Source organism: Panthera leo, chromosome B4 (assembly GCF_018350215.1).
Source record: "Panthera leo isolate Ple1 chromosome B4, P.leo_Ple1_pat1.1, whole genome shotgun sequence".
Taxonomy (NCBI): domain Eukaryota; kingdom Metazoa; phylum Chordata; class Mammalia; order Carnivora; family Felidae; genus Panthera; species Panthera leo.
Window position 1 is genome coordinate 24,301,611 of NC_056685.1, and position 17,386 is coordinate 24,318,996.

Here is a 17,386-nt window from a genome sequence, read left to right on the forward strand (position 1 = left end):
ATCTAGTGTTATGGCCAGATGCCCAGCACTCAGCTGAGGTTTAAAAGCAGCATCGCGTGTATTCCTCACAGCAGCCCTATGAGCTAAGTGCTTTTGATCCTGCGTTTTACAGATGAGGAAACTGAAGCCCAGAAATACCAAGTAATACGCTAAGTTCGCGTGGTAATACGTAGCGTATTTACACGCCCCTGGCAGGCTAACCGCAGAGTCCGCACCACTGGGCTACACAGATGCCTGAGCAAAGAGGGTGCCGACCAGAGGGTCACGAAGGACAGGATCCTTCATCATCAGTGACCCACCTCAGGAAGGAGACCGCACCTTGTCTGCCTTTCTCATGGAGTCAGCATAGACATTTCCTCTCCGGTGGAGTAGACCTCATTCCTGTTCCCTCCTTTCGGTTTTTACCCAGTCTTTGTTTTCTGAAGTGTGGCAGGGTCTGCTTAGCAGAGCAGTGGGAAAGGCACTCAAGTGACCGGAGCCAGCTAGTTTAGTTTTTTTTTTGAGTTTTAAAAAGTGCTTAGAAGTCTTACTTCTCCTCCACTGAAAAAGAAAGGAAAAAAAAAGTTTCCATGTAGTTAATTACTTCTTGCAAGAGAAATACAGGAGCAGTAGGACCATGAAGACCCTTGAGGATGAGAAAACAGGATGTCAGAAGCGCGAGGTCTGAGGCTGTTTCACACATGTGAGGAAATGGCTGCATTTGAGAAATAAGTGAAATCACCAAAAATTTAGTATTAAAAGAAACTACAAATGAGGAAATACATATATAGCAACATCATGTGTGATTAGATCAGACTAGCTAGCCCTAAAATAAGGTCTACATCAATAGAAAAATAAAAATAAAGCCAACATTTAGGCCAGGTTTAGCACCGAGTGCCGGAAGCAGTGGGAAAGATGACTTCTCCTGGGAAAGGGGTGGAAGGTGGTTTCCTTAAAATTTGAAAAAGCCGTCTGAGGCTGACATCCTTTCATTAAAAGCACCAGTGGCGTATGCATGTTTGATCTCCCTCTGCTGCAGTATCTTCGGACCAGCCTCACTGCCTCTCATTTGAGGGACCGGATGGATGCATCTGTGCACACAGACTGGGGCTCCCCGGCTCGGGCCTGCCAGCAGCTTATTTCAGAATTCTCTCTCTGCTTCAGGTCTCTGTCCTCGGATGCCCTGATCCAGCGGTGCATGAGATTGCCTATCAATACGGGAAAAACGTGGGAATAGCCTTTCAGGTCGGTCTGCTGCTTTTTAAGAACGTGGCCTGTTGGCACAGCGGGAGGGGCAGCCTCGATGCGGGATGTGGTGCTCTAGATGCCCCTCTTTCCCTTCCACCAGCTAATAGACGACGTGTTGGACTTCACCTCGTGTTCTGACCGGATGGGCAAACCAACGTCAGCAGATCTGAAGCTTGGGTTAGCCACCGGCCCTGTCCTGTTCGCTTGCCAACAGGTAGGTTTTCCAAACTCCCTTGGACACACTGCTTTGTCTGTTCCAGGCACAGCTGATGGGAAGGTATGGGGTAAGCATTTAGGTAAGCTGATAGGGGAGATATGGGAAAGCATTCAGGTAAGAGACCTGGACCTAGATTTGATCCTGGCCCTGGGGCTGAGATGTTGGGACCAGCCATTTTACTTCTAAGCTTTATCTGTGAATAAAACTTGAAACGGAAGAGATTACAACTTTCCCCTCAGGGTCGTACTGAGGATTAACTGAGAAAGTACCTCGTAAATTAAATGCTGTATGTATTTAAGGTAGCATTACGATTATTTCCATATATTTTAGGCACTGACAACGTGAATGGTTTCCACATCTTGATTATAGGACTGGATTTGGGATGTGCCTCAGAGCCCCTTAAAAAGGCACTGGAAGGGCCTCCCAGCATAAGAAATTCTGCCGTTCTAGAAGTTTAATGGGAATGTGTGCTGCTCTCAGAGGGCCTTGGCCATTGCCTCAAAATGTCAAGAACATTTACAAGGGCAACTAGAACCACATAGTTCTTTCTTTCTCCAGATTGAGGGACTGTCAATTAAGGAAGTAAGTAAAAGCTGCCTTTATGTTCTCCTTCACGTGGATGAAAAAGCTTAGGAAGCTTCAGAGATGCTGCAGGGACTAGCGAAGCAGACATTTATTTCCAGAGCCTGCTCTGGAGGCCGGCCACATGGCTGTGGCTGGGCCAAGTGTGGTTTGAAGTGAGTGGGACATTGGCTGGCATTTGGACATCTTTTTAATAGATTGTAACTTTGCAGCATATTTAATCCGGTATTTAGCAAAGCAATAAGATGTTCATCACCAATCCATGAAATGAAGAGTTATTAGCTCTTTGGTCTAAAATTTTAGTAACTTTTAGTTTTTGAGAGATTTGCCTGTATTCTTTCTCACAATTTACAAAGATAAACTATGTCTTCCGTAGAACTCAGGGATTCTGTTTTGACATTATTGAAACCAGTGACCTTGCTTTTGATCAATTTCCCACCCAGGGAAGGAGAGATCATCTTTTATCCACTGTCTAGCAGACCCATAACCAGGGTAACTCTCCTTTAGGGGAATCTAGCAGCTGGCGGGGGTGAAGGGGCGGGGTGGACCAGGTGATCTTGGCCAACGCTAGTGGACATCAGTCAACTGAGGAATGAAGTACCCACTCACCCACCCAAAAGGAGATGTTGAAGCCCTTTGTGGAAATAGCAGTCCTCACTACCAGGCTCTGTCCTCTCAGAATTTTGAGGCAGAGGTGAGAAGAGAACGACGTGTTATAGATGGGTTCTTTCTCCTCATGAGACTAACTTGCCAGCCCAAAACTCAGTAATATTAATACATGTGCTAAGTTGCGACAAAATTTATAAAATCCTCTTGTATACATTAAAGCATGAGCAAGGAACATTTTCTTTTTTACTATTAACCCACAAAATGGAGGAGTCATAAACCATGTAAACGTAAAGGCATGCCTGAGGCCAGAGAGATCAGTCACTGGCTGCTGTCTGCACAGACTCCAAACGTTAGTCTATTCAGACGCTGGTTAGTAAATGTTGAGTCAGGAACAGGAGGAATGGAGGGAATGGAGACTGCCAGCTCAGTGAGGATTCTTTCGGTGAGGCCCTGAGGTTATCAAGATGACTAAGGAACAAGCCTTTTCCTAAAGAAGCTTGTAGTCTACTAAAAAGCTTGGTGTGCCATACTTCTAGGAATCTTAACAATGACAAATAATTGTCATGAGCCCCAGGACACTAACAGCTGACTCCGCTGAACCTTTTAAGATGATGGATGGAGAATGGATGCCTCTTCTGATTGTTTCACTATGAACCTATTTCAACAGAAACTAATTAACTTTCTTCTACACAAAGGAGTTGTGAATTGTTCTCCTTTCAGATACACTGGGACAAAGTTGGGGAAAAATGGATCATTCCTGTATCACCCCAACCTGTAAGTGGTCAGTAATACATAAGAGATTTAAAAATACTGGTTTAAAAAAGGGGGGCGGGGGCAAGGAAAAGGAACACACAGAAGCTTACCGCGTCCTTAACCACAGTGCTACGGGTGTCTCACTGGGAAATGCAGCATCACGAGGTACCCATTCACCCTCACCAGACAGTGCTGTTCCCATCTGCCCACAAGGCAGTAGGAAAAGGGAGCTAAAAGGCACATGGCCGCCTAGAAAGGGGAACACAGAGTGAGGCCAAGAGGGAAGTGATTCTGGAAAGAACCTGTTTCCTAAGTAGATCAGCTGTTTCTGTCCTGTGGCTTATCGGCAAAAGTTAGTACAAAAAAGCGTTGTCGTTTTAAAAGAAAATATCAGGTTTAGTCTCCACTACAGATTATATCAGCAAAAAAGGGGTTCTTGGCCAGAAATGTGTCAAATATTTATGGGGCTCAAAGTGATTTAGGGTAAAACAAGTTCCAAAATAACAGAAGACTGTGCAGTATCTTCATTTAATGAAAATGCATTGTTTTTGTGGTCTGCAAAGGATTCTTTCATACGTCACCTCTAATCTCACAACTCCTCTTTGTGGTAGGTATTATGCCCATTCTACAAATAAGAAAGTGATGTGCAAACTTGGCCAAAATTAAACATCTGGTAAATGGCACAGCAGACAATTAGACGCCAACTCCTCTCAGACCAGTGTTCCTATCACTACCCAATGTATTACCAGTGCCAGTGCTGACGCTGATGCAAGCTGGCGCCTGCGGAGCTTGTCCGATCCCCAGTGGGGCTTCCCGCAGAGCAGGTAACTGGCATTCTCTGCACTGGCGATGCTCAACGAAGAGCTTCTGTGTCGGCTTCCATGATTTGTCGTTAACCTAACCCATTCAGTGGACTCGTTGTGAGATGTTTGTAATCTTTTCCACAGGTAGGGGAATTTTGTTTGCCAATTAATTAGCCCTTGCATTTTCCCATTTGCGAACACTGAGTCTCCACCAAGACAAACAACCTCGGGAAGCCATTTTTCCTTTTTAACTTCACACAGCGGGTTGTCTTGTAATTGGAATTTGTTGGACCCAGCAACTTAGTAGAAACTCCCTCTCTCTGGAATTCACTGTTTTTGACATCTCCTGAAGGTTTCTTGATAACCTTGGTACAGGGGATTTAAGGAAAGTTTCGGCATTTCTCAGAGGTCCCCATGATGACAGTGTCCTTCCATGTATACCTGTATACGTATTTTCTGTAAGAACAAAAACATCATGTTGAATCTTTAAAAAGTATAGAAGTTGGATTTTGAGATCTTCAGAAACAAAATGGAAGTGGTTTTTGGTGGTTTGTGTGTGTGTGTGTGTGTGAGAGAGAGAGAGAGATTACATTAGTTCTCAAATAAAGCTCTTTTCCTTTCTTCTGTTTCCCTTATTTGATAAGTCACCAGACCTAAATGTCAGCCTGTAGCTGTACTTCCAACTGCCGTCACCATCCCCAGCCCCTGCACCAGCTGCACAGGCTTCTGTTGGTATTGTGACTAGCTGGTCCCTTAAGAGTTAGACAGGTTTCGTCTGAGCAAGCTCACTACATTTATCGATCACCTTCGTAGTTTGGTTTATGGACATATTTCACGGAATAGGAGTTGTCATACTCTTAAAAGGTTTTCCCCGTAAAACAGCCTGGACAAACAAAAATTTTCTTATTGCTCACTAAATCTGCGAGCAGGCAACTGTGGTTCCTGTTAGGTTTCTCATTTCTCCACCTACACAGTAAGGGAACAGGGCAGTGCCTAGGGAAGAGTTTGGTATTTGCATATTAAAATTGTACACACTACTTGTTTAAAGGATGTAGTCACACTCCATGCAAATATTTTCTTCAAACTTTGCTTTCTCGATGTTTTTTATAGTAAAAGGAATCAGAGAAGCCACCCAAGCAGCACATTTTACCATATTTGTTGGTGTTGCAGGAAAAGCTCATATACCATAAACAAGGTAATTTACCAGATGCCCAGGACAATATCATTATCAGCTTTGGGGGCACAGCCTTCCAGAAATCAGTTTTAGAGTGTGGTATTAAGACAAATGCCTATTTAATTTAGCTTTTTACCACTAAAATTGACTGATTTGAGCTTTCCTGATTTTGTTTCGTGTAAAATTTATTCTTTTAAAAGGTCACTAACTAAAACAAATTACTGGTTTTCATTTAAGTGCTAACTAGTTGCTGGCCTTTACATTTTCTAAGCATGTGAGCAACCTCTACGTGTTTAGAACTTTGTTCTGACACATACTTGACTCTGAAAGGAACATTCTTAATTCTTCCTCTGTCATCATCCGGTTGAGGTTTTTCTATGTGTGCCCTATTTTTTCTTCTAGGATTACTAATACCGTGGTGGTGGTTACAGGACAACAACTTCAGGCTCACTGCCAGGGAAAAACTGGCAACTGCTGTAAGCACTGATGTGTCCAAAACTAAATATATCTTCCCTCTTATTTCATGGAACCAGAAGCTGTTAGAGCTAATGGATTTTAGCTCCCATAGTTGAACTCCCTCGGGACACTGAGGAGGAGGCCAGGACACACAGGTTGAAGCCCACTCAGCTATGTCGGCACCAGAACTAGAGCTTCCCATCTAGAAAATGCAGTGACTCAGAGCCCTAACTTCCTGGTTTTGTTAATGGTGGTAATTCTCCTGAATTATTGCTAAGTAACACAGAATATAGATTTTTATCTTCAAGGTATGCATTTTCTTTTTTTCTCTTAGTGCCACAGTTTAACTTTGGTCTTCTTTATAATCAACTACAGCAACCTGTCTCTACCTGTCTCCTGTAACTCAGTGGTTCTCAACCTTGGCTGCACATTAAAAACACCTGGTGAACTTTTCAAATCCTGATGCCCAGGACAGACCCCCACCCAATACAGTCACAGTCTTTGGGAGCAGATCCAAGCAGCCACAAACTTCCCACGTGACTCCAGGGCGCAGTCAACATCGAGCATCCGTTGCTCTGTTCCACCCGAGCTGCTAAGGCAGGGCTCTGCTCAGATCCTGCAGTAGCTTTCAGTGTCACTCAGTTTAGCACTAAAAGTAGAATGCCTAATTCCCAGCCTCATCCTAAGCGAGTGTTTTTCAAAATGTTAGCAGAGACCAGCAAAACCCACATCATCTGGAACCTGTTAGAAATGTGTGCCTGGGTCCCAACCCTATTGAGTGGCAAACTTTGAGGGAGTGGTCCAACAGGCCTCTGATGATTATGGTTCAATCTAAAGTTTGAGGACCAGAAGAGCAGCCAATAAGGAGATTTTAGGGATGTACTTTGTTCCCTCACTCTCTTTTACTCAGTGTTGGACCCAAGGATAGAATAGAAAGAACCCCAGAATGAACAAACATCAACAGCTGCCTCTCCTCTGAGCATCAGCCAGTCCCTGGGCTTGGAAATGGGTGTCTCTCTCTTAGCTCTGCTGCTTTAATTGCTACAATTTACTGGCCCCCCCATCCAACATCATCTAAACATGTAACCACCTTTTTGTTTTTTCCTATTGTTACAAACTTAAGTGGTAGAACATTTGATTCTCACAAGAGCAGTAAATAGATTTTCTTTCTTTATGATTAGTTCCCAGAAATGAATGCTATGATAATGAGACGGTTCAGTTTACCAGGAGATGTGGACAGAGCTCAACAATACGTATTACAGGTAAGATTATTTTACAAAGATTATTTTACAACATGGCAAAGTTCTTTAGCCAAATAATGTAACAAATTTTAGATGCAAAACCAAGTGTGTTCAGTTGTTGATTTGGCAAAAACAGAGGGAGAAACTTGTATAATTCTTTTTCCTTCTAGAAGTCTTTCTGAAGACTAATTGGCCTTGGGTAAGGCTTGGATATTAGGATTTCACTAGTTTGAAACCAGCCTTCCCCAAATCCACTGGTAGCACTGCTGTTTTCCCTGTTGCCCAGCTGTGCCTCCTGGTGTAAGCTCTTGTCTCAGCCACAGCCAGGTTGTCAGGCTCTTGCAGTTGCCTACCCAGCATGGTCTCTCCTCCTCCCTCTTACAACTGTGATCAATGGTAACTTAAAAAAAAAAAAAAAAAAAAAAAACAACCTACATAGGCAGACTGTTTAACCTTCAGGGTCTGAGCTTATTTCACATCTAGTGCCGCATATCTTCAACTTTTCTGTAGAAGCCAGATCTTTTTACATAGTTTCGATAACTGTCTTTTGAGAATGACCTGTTTCCAAATTCCAAATCCAGAGTCATTTGGGGCCAACAGATCAATGAATGAGACAGAGCAAGCAATTTTTAGTGAGCCAGTGTGTGGTCTGAGATCTGTGATTAGTGCAGTACTTGAAAGACTTCCAAATAATAACTTTTAAGATTTCCAAAAAGCAAGGCCCCTCTTAAGGATAGATTTCTCTTAACTCTCTAAACTGTTAAGCATCATAATTTGCTACCACCTTTGTGGAGGGTAGTTTGGCAGTACTGCTAAAAAACTGAGTGTGAGAAGGGGATTTAGCTAATAAAGAAGTCGATGTGCCTGGGAGAGGTTCTGGTGTCAGAATAGTACCACCAACCACTGAAGTGAAAAGTGGGACTGAAGAGGGAAAATGAATTGTTGCTCTTAGCAAAACCATGAAGTTCCAACGAGCCCAGGCAGAAATGCATTTAGAAAAGTACAAGAATGTTCACTTAACAAATTCTCCAAAGACCTCTGAATTCTAACTCCTTTCACCCCGAGCTCCTAGTCCCTATTTCTTCATGAAAGATGGACAAGTAGGACTTACTTGGTAGGATTACTAAATAGTTGAGTAATGCTTGCTGAGACCAAGATGGACAGAAACAGAGAAAAATATCAGTGGGGGGGGGGGGGGGGGGGGGGGGGTGAAAAATACTGTATCCATAAAACAAGCACAGGATATTAAAAAAAAAAAAAAAAAAAAAAAAGAACAAGCTCTAAGAAAGTTTGATTGTGAAAAACTCCAAAGAAGGGTTAGAACGTGAAATTGAGCAGATCTTCAAAAACGTAAACAGCAAGGGAAGAAAATGAGAGCTTTTAGAGGATCAATGAGGTAACATATATTCAGGAAGAGAAAAAAAAACAAAATCAAAGAAAAGAGTGGCCCCTACAAAAGGAGAAGAGACCAAAACTGGCTCAGTGTATTGCAAAACCACTAGATGATAGAAGGCAGAAAGCAAAGCCTTCAAAATGACAAAGAAACTTTTTTTTTTTTAAGGTTATTTTTATTTTTGAGCGAGAGCAAGCATGAGCAGGAGAGGGAGAGAGGGGATCCCAAACAGGCTCTGCACTGGCAGCACAAAGCCCAATGCGGGGCTCAAACTCACAAACCACAAGATCATGACCTGAACCTAGACTAAGTCAGACACTTGACCAACTGAGCCACTCAGGCACCCTGATGAGGAAACATTTCAAAACAAGAGTTTTATATCCAAACCATCCATTAAATGTGAAGGCGGAAGTCATCACTCAAAAACTATGAAGTTGAGGCGCCTGGGTAGCTCATTCGGGTAAGCGTCCGACTTTGGCTCAGGTCATGATCTCACAGTTCATGGGTTTGAGCCCTGCATCCAGCTCCATGATGTCCACGCAGAGCCTGCTTGGGATTCTCTCTCTCTCTCTCTCTCTCTCTCTCTCCCTCCCTCACTCGTGTATTTCCTTTCTTTTTCAAAATAAACTTAAAAAAACTATAAGGTTGACTTTCAGTACCCATTCTCTGAGTTATCTCTGGATGTATTTCAGGAACAACATGGAAACGTCAGGAAAGAGAAAGATGCAGGCACTCAAACCAGTGGAATGAACTACAGTTTGATGAAGACAACTGTCTGTTAGAGCTAAGGCAGTCCGTCTAAACAATGAACAGAATGATGAAGGCAGTGGAAAGATTGGGGATCAGGAGTTTTTTCCCAAAGAGGAAGAAAAGGAAGCATTTACATTCATAAGTGGGCTCCTGTACACTAAGGCAGGGCAAACTGAAACGTGTCCTGTTTTGTGTCAGTTGGTAAAGTACAGAAAACCAGAACCTTTCAGACCAATGTTACTAATATTCTATTCTGAATAGGGGCCTTGTGAGCTTGGAACCATGGAGAGGGAGATGAAATTATAGTACATGACTTGATTCTGCAGTAAATGTATTTTTACATTACGGAAATAGTATTTTATTAGTGTTCAGCTTTTAGAACCAACATAAAAACATGGTTAGAGAGGAGAATGCAAATCTCTATAGTGTAAAAGTATAAAGAATAGGAGCACTTGGTAGGATAGGATATCTTGGAGATAAAGTGAAAAGTTGATGCTACATGATGACAAAAGTAATTAAGAAAAGATGGCAATAGAATTATCAAAATAAGAGGCCTAGGGTGGGTGGGCTAAATCCTCCTCCTCAGCAGGAAGGCAATAGCTAGTAACTAAAGTTGCTAATTAAGACCTCAAAACCAACAGATGACTGTGCCTTTGGAGGGAGGAAAGTATTGATTTTCATCATAAGGGCTCTGTACTTTTGTTATATATTGTGTTTTAACTTTAGATTCTTTTCACTTAAAAACTGATACTGTATACATGTAGAACTTTTTAAAAACTAATACTTAAAAACCAGGGAAAGGCGATGGCTATTTGATATGAGTTCGCTGCTTTGTTAGCCTCATTCTGAGAAAAATGCCTAAAGCAGCTGAACCGAGGAGTTGGAGGACACTTGAAACATAGTTTAGCTGTTGATCAACCTGATCTCAAAAGTACATCTTAATTCTCTACTATAGCAGGGAATTCGGAGCTGATCCAGTGAGTGATGCATGTGTTCTCTTGTTCTGTACCCACCCCCGCAGAGTGACGGTGTGCAACAGACAACCTACCTCGCCCAGCAGTACTGCCACGAAGCAGTGAGAGAGATCAGTAAACTTCGACCGTCCCCTGAGAGAGACGCCCTCATACAGCTTTCAGAAATTGTACTCACGAGGGATAAATGACAACTCTTTCTGTTATTTCTGGCAGCTATTTTACCAGACTGTGCCTAAGGAGTTTTGTGAAATATACTTTGCTTCACGTGCAGATAACCAAAAATCATTTAAAGAAAATCATTTCAACCTTATTGATGGGCAATTTTTTTATTGGCAAAGTTTTTCAGAAAACTTTTTAAATGTAATTAAGCCATCCGAATCTGTCACTCTAGTCCTGTAAATCCTAATAGAGGTATCTTGATGGTTATATGTGGTATTGTTTACACTGTTAAGATCCACATGTAAAGCCATTACACAAATAAATAATCAATGTTAAAATTCAAATGGTTTATCGTTTCACCATAGGAGTCAAGGTCACAAAGTTGTGAAGTCTACATCTCAATCCACATTAGTTAAGATTTTAACAGTATCCAAAATTCATATAGGAGAATGGTTTATTATAAAAGACTGTACATAAAATTTAGACAACAGGTTATATACAAAATTAAGAGAACATTCCACTTGAAAAAATGAAAAAGGTAGCTAGCTGATCACTAGTGATACTGAAATCATGTTTAAAATTAACAAAGGCAAATGCATATACAACAGTCACATTGATTTGGTAGCAATAATGGCCTTTAATTTTCAGAAATAAATGTTTTGCACTAGTCTTACCATTTACTATGCTGTTACAAGTCTGTAACGCCCAGTACATAACTGCAATTTGAAATCCAAACAAAGCCTCAATACACAGAAACCCACACTTGAGTGCTCTACTTTAATATCCTAGGCAATACAGAATTACACACAAGATAAGAAAAAACATCCCGCCAACCTTCCCTTAAATTAAGAGGAGACACACAAAGTGCATGTGTTGCATTTCAGTTATTTCAAAAGACAATATAAGTCTGTTGGTCAGGTATATATCCCTGTTCACTGATTAATACATGATCCACCATTTTTTGAATTATTTTCCTTTTAAAACCGTTTTATGTTGCTAGTGCCAGGTAATGGATTAATAGTGCCTACTGAAAAGTCCATTGCACCCACTTCTACAAAAACAATACGTAAAAGAGACTTTTAGTTTCCTTTTATTGAACCACTATACAACAGCCCACTGGAAAACTGAAGGACGTAACAGCAGTCCCTAAGAATCTGACTTAACAGAATGTGCACACTTAGACACATTTTCTTAGCTTTGAAAAAATTACGTTAGAAAAGGAACTCAGCAGATTGACTTGTAAATACCCATCTCAGATTTTAAATCTGCAAAAATCCATCACTGCCGTTGGGACAGGTTGAGATAAGGCTAGTATTTTTTTTTTTTTCAGTTACTATATTGAGAAAATAGAACCATAATTCTGCAATAAATCAGTATACTTTATTTATTTATTTATTCATTTTAAAAGCAAACCAGTGAAGGAAAGGACAAAAACCTTTGGTTCACTTATTTATGAATGGAAAAAATTTATAATGCAAATTCACTCATTAAAAAACTTAGGTACAAATTACAACATTACAGATAACCCTTTGTTTTGTTTCACATGGAGACCTTAGAGACTCAATTCATTTCAAGAGACCTAAGTACGAGTACTCCAAGTAAATATTACACAAATTGGAAGCATCTTGGATTTTTTAAGTATATTTCAATACATAAATTTGTATGCATGCTTTAAACAAATATTATATTTCAAGAATGAGAAAGTCTAAACAAAAAGTATGACCAGCACCAGGATTGAAGTTTTCTGATTTTAATATTAGTCTGACATAGCGTTAGTAACCATGCTGCACGGAAACATGTAATGGTACAGTCTGAATCATGATTTGTTAAATATTCTACCCCACACCCCCAGAATACTTAGGCTGGTCATAAAGTTAACTGTGTAAGTAAGTACATAAGCATAATCAGGTATGGACAGCCTCCTGTATTAATTGCCGTTTAGCAATACACAAACTGCCTCAAAGACTTATGCTTACACGTAGACATTCAATTATACCAATAAAACAGCATGTCCTGAAAATATGGGCACGTTTGAAAACATTTTAAGACAATTCTGTTAACCATAATAGTCCCACAGTATGACTGAATAATAAGAACCTACTTTAAAAGCAAAAAATTTAATCAGCATAGTGCATGATTGATTCAACATAGTTCCCAGGGAACAGACCAGTCACTCGATTGCAGACTCCTTCATACCAGCCATCGTCATTCTTCTTTATTACATAAATGATTGCACCCTCCATAAATGATAGCTCATCATCCTTGTCTTTCGTATAATCATATATTGCCACAACTATGGAAAAAAGAGTTGAAATACCATGTAAGTATAAGCGCACCATTTCCAGCATTAACTGAATTTTAAAATGTAATGCCAATTAAATCTATAGTATAGCAAAAACCATTTGTATGAAAATTGTGAATTCTTACATTAATAAATACAGGTAAGTCAGTGGCCAAACAATGTGCCTAAATCACTGGCTTGGTCTTAGGATAAAACTGACAATTTGACTAGCTAGAAATCAATAGTTTCAACCAATCCATCCAGGAAAGATCTTCCTATTTTAGTATTGGATGTTTCATTTGTACAAATATCTACTAAGTGCCAGCCACTGCAAAGCAACATTTCCCCAAAGTACTGGGCAAAGCTACAGAGTCAATCAGTAAATCAGGTAACAACCCAAGCTATCTAATTTGAAAATACACATCTCCTGGGAGGTAAATCTCATCCTACTCATCCACAGAAAATATACATGTAATTTACGGGACTAGCCCTAGATTTTAAAAAAAAAAAAAAAAAAACTTACACATTTTAAAGGTCAACAGGATTTCTAACTTTTTTTTTTTAAGGTTCATTTATTTTTCAGAGACTGAGTATGAGCGGGGGTAGAGTGAGAGGGAGACAGAACCTGAAGCTGGCTCCAGGCTCTGAGCTGTCACCAGAGCCCAACGTGGGGTTCAAACCCACAAACCACGAGATCATGACTTGGGCCGAAGTCAGACGCTTAATCAACTGAGCCACCCAGGTGCCCCAACAGGATGGATTTTTTGTTGTTGTTGTTGTTTAAGTGGTAAATAGGTGAGAAAAGACCCATTAATTAAGACTTAGAGAATGGTAGGGGCGCGTGGGTGGCTCACTCAGTTAAGCGGCCGACTTCAGCTCAGGTCACAATCTCGCGGTCTATGGGTTCGAGTCCCACATGGGGCTCTCTGCTGACGCCCAGAGCCTGGAGCCTGCTTCAGATTCTGTGTCTCCCTCTCTCTCTGCCCTTCCCCCACTTGCACTCTCTCAAAAATGAATAAACGTTAAAAAATAAAAAAAAAAGACTTTGAGAACTGTTTGCAATTCTGTGGTATTTGATTATTTTGAGTTCAAATACTCATTTCCTTTTTAACAGTACTATGGAAAGGACAGTCACCAAAAAAATCACAAGTTTTCCAAACAACTGGTTTATGAATTTTATTGTTCCTTCATTCTGCCTTTATAGCCTGATAGTTCTGAAGTTACATGCAATTTTCTAGTGTATGTGAAATGGTATGTCATATTTTCATTGATTACCTCATGTTATCTTTTTCTTAAAACAGTTCTTAAGATACTTAAGATATTCTGGAACTCACTTTTCCCCTAAGAAAGATAGCTTCTCCTCATAATTATTCTGAATTAGTGAATTATAATAAAGAACAGACCTGAAGCACTGATCCATAGCACCATTTACTAAATTAAAACAGGCAACCTTTTTTTTCCCTTTACAAAACTGTATTAAGTAAACTCAACAAGTCCATTTGTCTCCATTTTAATCCTGCATCAGATCAGTACTGTGATTACAAGCTCACCAACCTATCCAACATACAGAATAAATTATTATCCTGGTATTGTTTTTGGCTAAATAACCACTCAAGAAAATGAGTGATTACTAGAAAACCATTAGTAAGGAAAACACTGTAATATTTTAAATAGCCAACGTAATACTTACTAATGTGTCAATTATTTATTATTTATTAGCGTTGGTAACACTAATTTCTCTGTACTGAGAGTAAAAATGGGTTAGTTTGTGTAGTGTAGATGACTTTTGAACTGATCGTGACAAAAGCCTCATATCCTCAAAGTTATTCAGAATTTTTAGTTCCACTTAGACAAACAGCTGATAAGAGTACTGAATCAAATTAATGGTTTCTATTTTCCAAGTCCTTTTGTAAATCAATCCTGATCACAGCCAACCTCCCCTCCTTCCAATGCATATACTCTCATATAATAAGGCTTACTACTAAGAATTTAATCATGAAAATTCAATGTCCATTCCACTCTCCAGAATCTGATTCATATAAATAGCTAAACTCCCCCTTCTTCTGTATGTACTGTCAGATTTTTTTAAAACTCAGTCTAATACTCTAATCCTACATGACAAAAATTTGAAGACAGCTATCTAGTTCCTCTGCCACCCTTTCCTCAACTTAGAAATACTGCTTTCAACTGTTTCACATTATAGGTACACTTCCCAGATATTTTGCCTCCTGAATATTCTCTTGAAGGCATTCCTGTCTGCAGGATCTTAAAGTGTGATACTCAAAACTGAACATAATGCTAGTATAATATAAATGGATATGATAAGAATGGCACACAGTAGGTTAAAGTTCAGCTAATGTACCCAAAGAATTTGGCTTTTAGATTCTAAACAGTCATAACATACTATCAATACATTCAACTAAAATCCTATTAAACCAGGCCTTATTCATCTTGTGATTATAAAAGTATTTAAAAAGACTTTATTTTATTTTTTTTTAATTTTTTTTAATGTTTATTTATTTTTGAGACAGAGAGAGACAGAGCATGAATGGGGGAGGGTCAGAGAGAGGGAGACACAGAATCTGAAACAGGCTCCAGGCTCTGAGCTAGCAGCACAGAGCCCGACACGGGGCTCGAACTCACAGACCGCGAGATCATAACCTGAGCCGAAGTCGGCCGCTTAACCGACTGAGCCACCCAGGTGCCCCTAAAAAGACTTTAAATAGAGGGGTGCCTGGGTGGCTCTGTCGGTTAAGCACCCAACTCTTGATTTTGGCTCAGGTCATGACCTCGTGGTTCATGGGACTAAGCCCCACATCGGGGTCCATGCTGACAGCATGAAGCCTGCTTAGGATTCTCTCTCCCTCTCTCTCTGTCCCTTCTCTGCTCATGTGTGTGCTCTCTCTCTCAAAATTATAAAGTTAAAAAAAAAAAAAAGGCTTTAAATACAATCCTACTAAATCTCAACTCTCTGATTTAGACTATGGGTCAGCAAACAATGGCCCATGGCCAAATCCAAGCCACTACCTTTTCTGTAAATAAAGTTTTATTGGGGGCACCTGAGTGGCTCAGTCAGTTAAGCATCTGACTTTGGCTCAGGTCATGATCTCACAGTTCAAGAGTTTGAGCCCCACACTGGGCTCACTGCTGTCAGCACAGAGCCCACCTTGGATCCTCTGCCCCCCCCTTCCCCTAACTCCCCCCCCCCACCCCGCAACTCTTCCTCTCCCCAACCACCCTCTCTCAAAAATAAATAAAACATAAAAAATAAATAAAGTTTTATTGGAACATGGACAGACATATCCACTCACTATGTAGCATCTATGGCTGCTTTTGTGCTACAACAGTGGGGCTTACTAGTTGTAACAAAACAGACTGTACAGCTGGCAAACTTAAAAATATTTCATTTGCAAGACAAATATCAAATCATTACATTGTATACCTGAAACTAACAGAATGCTGTTGCATAATTATACCTCCAGTTGTTTTTTTTTTTTTTTTTTTTTTAAGTTAAAAATGTTTTCGAGGCACCTGGGTGGTTCAGTTAAGCAGCATCCAACTCTTGATTTTGGCTCAGGTCAGGTCACGACCTCATAGCTTTTGAGTTCAAGCCCTGCATCAGGCTCTGCACTGGCAGTGTGGAGCCTGCTTAGGATTCTCCCTCTCCCTTTCAAAATATATACATAAACTTTAAAAATATGTATTTATTATCTGGTGTTTTATAGAACATGTGTGATGACCACTAATATAAGATCATTATTTTAATTTGCAAAGACATTTTTTAAATTCTGCTCTATTGCCAAATATATTATTATTAATATTAATATTAACCATAATATTTCAAATTTATCAACTTTTTATTAGTTCCATAGTAGTCCCAATTTAAAGTTAAATTTGCTTTTCCAAGCCAGGAACTACCGGTACACAATTCAAGACTATTTAAGTTTATCACCTTCATAATAACCATAACATATCTCTCTCTATTTGAAGGTACAAGAGAATCTAAACATAAAGTAGAATATTCGAGATTTCCTGAACAGTGTGTAGAGTACCTGTTTAAAAATATTTAGAAAGGTACATACAGCACAGAGACAGATGGAAGCTACACTTGTAGTGAGCATAGTATAACCTACAGAGATGCTGAATCACTGTGCTGTAAACCTGAAACTAATGTAACTTTGTATCAACTAAAAAAATTTAAATACACACACGTACATATAAAAGGAATACAGCAAATTCCCTTTTAGCCTAGTATTCAAAACTTGGGCACAAGAGAATGCTGCAGGTCTCCAGAGCTATAGAGCTACTTGCTTAAAGGCATTTAATCGAGGAAAGCCAATGGAAGGGAATATATTTCAAAGGCAATCAAACTGATTAACCACATTGTAAACATTTTTCAGAACTCTAAAGGTTTCCCTTTTAATTGTAAGAGTAGAAATCTTGCTTTAAATCTTTACTAATTCTGTATCTTTAGTAAGTCAGTTAACTGCTATTTTGTGCCTTACTGGTTTCATCTGTAAAATGCAAACGGGCAAGTTCATCTCCAGCCTACGTCATTTGAAAAAGCACACCTAACATAATACACTTTTAATCTGAAAAATAAAGACCATCCCTTTATAATGGAAATGTATAGAAAATAAGGTTTGACTAAATTATCTTAGCTGGATAAGGCTATTCAAAGGGTTGGGGTGCCCGGGTGTCTCAGCTGGTTAAGTGCCTGACTTCTGGCTCAGGTCATGATCTGCAGGTTCGTGGGTTTGAGCCCCA

General features: G+C 40.0%; 2 protein-coding genes across 20 annotated transcripts in view; one reads left to right on the forward strand and one right to left on the reverse strand.

Annotated features, from left to right (window-relative positions):
• Window positions 1-10,648, forward strand: part of PDSS1 (decaprenyl diphosphate synthase subunit 1) — a 42,257-nt gene extending 31,609 nt beyond the window's left edge. For 2 of the 12 annotated variants that reach the window (XM_042945167.1, XM_042945171.1), the window contains 4 exons: window positions 1,144-1,224; window positions 1,328-1,441; window positions 7,003-7,083; window positions 10,227-10,648. In XM_042945167.1, coding sequence (XP_042801101.1) covers window positions 1,144-1,224; window positions 1,328-1,441; window positions 7,003-7,083; window positions 10,227-10,367 — 417 coding nt within the window. In that variant the 3' untranslated portion in view covers window positions 10,368-10,648. The other 10 variants (XR_006204600.1, XR_006204596.1, XR_006204599.1 and 7 more) reach the window with 10 other exon arrangements.
• An 18-nt stretch (window positions 10,649-10,666) lies between these two features.
• The window catches only part of ABI1 (abl interactor 1), a 128,813-nt gene continuing 122,093 nt past the window's right edge, over window positions 10,667-17,386 (reverse strand). For all 8 annotated transcript variants that reach the window (XM_042945165.1, XM_042945166.1, XM_042945159.1 and 5 more), the window contains one exon: window positions 10,667-12,631. In XM_042945165.1, coding sequence (XP_042801099.1) covers window positions 12,456-12,631 — 176 coding nt within the window. In that variant the 3' untranslated portion in view covers window positions 10,667-12,455. The remainder of the gene's footprint in view (window positions 12,632-17,386) is intronic.